The sequence below is a fragment of the Kogia breviceps genome, chromosome 7 (genome assembly GCF_026419965.1).
Source record: "Kogia breviceps isolate mKogBre1 chromosome 7, mKogBre1 haplotype 1, whole genome shotgun sequence".
Classification (NCBI taxonomy): Eukaryota; Metazoa; Chordata; class Mammalia; order Artiodactyla; family Physeteridae; genus Kogia; species Kogia breviceps.
The window spans coordinates 11,246,421-11,251,203 of record NC_081316.1 but is presented as its reverse complement, the minus strand read 5'-3'; the positions used below and the strand labels follow the sequence as shown (position 1 = coordinate 11,251,203).

Here is a 4,783-nt window from a genome sequence, read left to right as displayed (position 1 = left end):
GAATCTATCCCGTTCATGATTTCCAAGGAAGAATATACCATGCCCTCTATTGTGAATTCATTCCCAAACATGGAGATTGGAAACGGTATACTAAATAGGTAATGCCAAATCAAAAATCAAATTTTAAATCCCTGATTCTACTCAGGCAATTAAGTAACTCGGTAAAGGAAGGTTCAGCGCTTTCTGCTCTTCTTTTGCAGGAGACATGTTTGCTAGAAGCCCTGTCCTCAACCAATCCGGCCCCACTGAGTTTGTGTTTCGAGTCTTCACCACCGTCCTGGAATTCCAGGCCCTCCTCTTCCTCCTCTTCCACCTCCTCTACTTGATGATCCTTTGCGGCCACACGGCCATCATCTGGGCAGTGTAAGCACACAGCGCCCTCCGCCCCCCCTATGTATTTCTTCCTGTCCAATCTGTCTTTGCTGGAAATCTGCTACACCTCTGTTGCGGTGCCTTTGATGCTTTCCAACATTCTGGAGGCCCGGAAGCCCATTCCCTTAGCTGGTTGTGGGACCCAAATGTCCCTTTTTGTCACCCTTGGCAGCACTGACTCTTTCCTCTTGGCAGTCATGGCCTATGATCGCTATGTGGCCATCTGCCACCCACTGCACGACACGCTCATCATGACCCAGGAGCTGTGCATCCAAATGGTGGTCTGTGCCGTGGGCCTGGCCCTCTTCCTCTCCCTGCAGCTCATCTCCTTAATCTTCCGCGTGTCCCTCTGCGGGCACCGCCGGGAAATCAACCACTTCCTGTGTGAAATCAACCACTTCCTGTGTGAAATCAACCACTTCCTCTGTGATGTGCCGCCGGTCCTGCGGCTGGCCTGCGCGGACACCCGCTCGCACCAGGCGGTCCTCTATGTCGTGAGCAGCCTCGTTCTGACCGTCGCCTTCATCCTTATTTCTGTCTCCTATGTGTTCATCACCTCCGCCGTCCTGCGTACCCGTTCTGCTGAGGGCCGCCACCGAGCCTTCTCCGCCCATTTCTCTCCCCTCGCTGTGGTCTCGCTGCAGTATGGCTGCTGCAGCCTGGTCTACCTACATCCGCAGTCCGGCACCCCAGAGGATGAGGATCTACACTTCTGTCACCCCCTTACTCAGCCCCCTGATTTACACTCTGCGGAACAAGGACATCAAAGGCCTTCTGAGGAATGCCGTCATCAGTAAAGCAGCTTCTGATACCAACTGAAGGCTTAGGGGGACTGGGGTGGGTGTCTGTCACGTGGAATGATAATGACAAATATAGCATTATAATACTTACTTTCCCACACTTCGCAGTTAATATGTTTTGTTTTGTTTGTCGTTTTTGTTGTTGTTGTTTTTGTTTGTTTGCTTGCAATATTTGTCCCATGTCTACAATCCATACTCATTTTCCTGAAGTGCTTCGACTATGATTTGAAAACTTGGACAAAACTTTCAATGTAGGAGCTCTAGGCTGCTAGTCCTACTTTAAGGATCTCAGCTCACCCATGGCAATTGTTCTAGCAACACCCCCCCAAACATGCTGTGAATGAAAGTTGATACCTTTAGACCTTTAGACATCCTGCCTCCTGAGGAGACAATGGTTTCAATTTATCCCACGAAGCATGCATTAAGTAGGGACTATCCATAAAAACCTGTATTTTACTCAAAGAAATATATTTTATTATTATTTTGGATATGAACGTATGGCAAGCAATAGCTTATTTAATGCATCAACTTCCTTCATTCCATCCATCCCGCCTGGTCACCTTCATTTTCTTTTATTCTGCCATGGCAGGATATGGTCAGGAATCAGCATTCATTGCCCAAGCACCTACTAGGTGCTAGCCGTGTTAGAGTATGGAAAGCTGCATCTCGATGATGCCAGCACTGCCGGCATGTGCTGTCTGCTCCGGTGGCTTTCACTTCGCCTTTGCTGTTCCTCCTTCCTCACTTCCTCCTGTGTCTTCACAACGGCTGCTGCTCAGATCCGCGCAGCGGGTGGCATCACTGTTTCTCCCAACTCAGCAAGGTCTAGCTGCCTCATGTGCCCCAACTACAGGTAAATAGTCAAGTAGAACTGGCTCCCTCTCTGGTTTTCACACCTGACTTCACGCTGCCCAACCTTCTTATTTACACTCTGAGGGAAAAGTGAAGTGAAGAGAGCTCCCAGGACAGTTCTTTTTTTTTTTTTTTTGTACTTCTCAAAATGTATTTAAAACATACAGGGAAAAACCTGATTATTTTATGAGGAATGTGGTTTCTCAGTAAGAAAAGAGAATCTTCTGAGTAATCCTTAACTTCAGTGGGAGAAACCCATTCTTTCCTCTTTTTTTTACATGTTTATTTATTTTTTAATGTTATTTATTTTTTCATACAGCAGGTTCTTATTAGTCATCAATTTTTTACACATCAGTGTATACATGTCAATCCCGATTGTCCAGTTCAGCACACCACCATCCCCACACCCCCATGGCTTTCCCCCCTTAGTGTCCGTATGTTTGTTCTCTACATCTGTGTCTCAACTTCTGCCCTACAAACTGGTTCATCTGTACCATTTTTCTAGGTTCCACATACATGCGTTAATATACGATATTTGTTTTTCTCTTTCTGACTTACTTCACTCTATATAACAGTCTCTAGGTCCATCTACATCTCAACAAATGACTCAATTTCGTTCTTTTCTATGGCTGAGTAATATTCCACTGTACATATGTACCACTTCTTCTTTATCCATTCATCTGTCGATGGGCATTTAGGTTGCTTCCATGACCTGGCTATTGTAAATAGTGCTGCAATGAACATTGGGGTGCATGTGTCTTTTTGAATCATAGTTTTCTCAGGGTATATACCCAGTAGTGGGATTGATGGATCATATGGTAATTCTATTTTTTAGTTTTTTAAGGAAACTTCATACTGATCTCCATAGTGGCTGTATCAATTTACATTCCCACCAACAGAGCAAGAGGGTTCCCTTTTCTCCACACCCTCTCCAGCATTTGTTGTTTACAGATTTTCTGATGATGCCCATTCTAACTGGTGTGAGGTGATACCGCCTTGTAGGTTTGATTTGCATTTTTCTAATAATTAGTGATGTTGATCAGCTTTTCATGTGCTTCTTGGCCATCTGTATGTCTTCTTTGGAGAAATGTCTATTTAGGTCTTCTGCCCATTTTTGGATTGGCTTCTTTGTTTCTTTAATATTGAGCTACATAGGCTGTTTATATATTTTGGAGATTAATCTTTTGTCCATTGATTCCTTTGCAAATATTTTCTCCCATTCTGAGGATTGTCTTTTCATCTTGTTTATGGTTTCCTTTGCTGTGCAACAGTTTGAAGTTTCATTAGGTCCCATTTGTTTATTTTTGTTTTTATTTCCATTACTCTAGGAGGTGGATCAAAAAAGATCTTGCTGTGATTTATGTCATAGAGTGTTCTTCCTATGTTTTCCTCTAAGAGTTTTATAGTGTCCAGTCTTACATTTAGATCTCAAATCCATTTTGAGTTTATTTTTGTGTATGGTGTTTGGGAGTGTTCTAATTTCTTTTACACGTAGCTGTCCAGTTTTCCCAGCATGACTTATTGAAGAGACTGTCTTTTCTCCATTGTATATCCTTGCCTCCTTTGTCATAGATTAGTTGACCATAGGTGTGTGGGTTTATCTCTGGGCTTTCTATCTTGTTCCATTGATCTATCTTTCTGTTTTTATGCCAGTACCATATTGTCTTGATTACTGTAGCTTTGTAGTATAATCTGAAGTCAGGGAGTCTGATTCCTCCAGCTCTGCTTTTTTCCCTCAAGACTGCTTTGGCTATTTGGGGTCTTTTGTGTTTCCATACAAATTTTAAGATTATTTGCTCTAGTTCCATAAAAAATGCCATTGGTAATTTGATAGGGATTGCACTGAATCTGTAGATTGCTTTGGGTAGTATAGTCATTTTCACAATATTGATTCTTACAATCCAAGAACATGATATATCGCTCCCTCTGTTGGTATCATCTTTAATTTCTTTCATCAGTTTCTTATAGTTTTCTGCATACAGGTCTTTTGACTCCCTAGGTAGGTTTATTCCTAGGTATTTTTTTGTTGTTGTTGCAATGGTAAATGGGAGTGTTTCCTTAATTTCTCTTTCAGATTTTTCATCATTAGTGTATAGGAATGCAAGAGATTTCTGTGCATTAATTTTGTATCCTGCTACTTTACCAAATTCATTGATTAGCTCTAGTAGTTTTCTGGTGGCATCTTTAAGATTCTCTATGTATAGGATCATGTCATCTGAAAACAGTGAAGTTTTACTTCTTCTTTTCCAATTTGTATTCCTCTTATTGCTTTTTCTTCTCTGATTGCTGTGGCTAGGACTTCCAAAGCTATGGTGAATAATAGTGGTGAGAGTGGACATCCTTTTCTTGTTCCATATCTTAGAGGAAATGCTTTCAGTTTTTCACCATTGAGAATGATGTTTGCTGTGGGTTTGTCGTATATGGCCTTTATTAAGTTGAGATGGGTTCCCTCTATGCCTACTTTCTGGAGAGCTTTTATCATAAATGGGTGTTGAATTTTTGTCAAAAGCTTTTTCTGCATCTATTGAGACAATCATATGGTTTTTATTCTTCAGTTTGTTAATATGGTGTATCACATTGATTGATTTGCATATATTGAAGAATCCTTGCATCCCTGGGACAAATCCCACTTGATCATGGTGTATGATCCTTTTAATGTGTTGTTGGATTCTGTTTGCTAGTATTTTGTTGAGGATTTTTGCATCTATATTCATCAGTGATATTGGTCTGTAATTTTCTTTTTTTGTATGTTGGTCTGG

At 41.6% G+C, this 4,783-nt stretch overlaps 1 protein-coding gene across 1 annotated transcript; it reads left to right on the top strand.

Moving 5' to 3' along the window:
- The first annotated feature begins 205 nt into the window (after positions 1 to 205).
- On the top strand, positions 206 to 1,191 carry LOC131760511 (olfactory receptor 10Q1-like). The gene is given in 3 exon segments (XM_059070560.2): positions 206 to 385; positions 387 to 1,075; positions 1,077 to 1,191. Coding segments are annotated over 3 exon segments (984 nt in total).
- Positions 1,192 to 4,783: the final 3,592 nt, after the last annotated feature.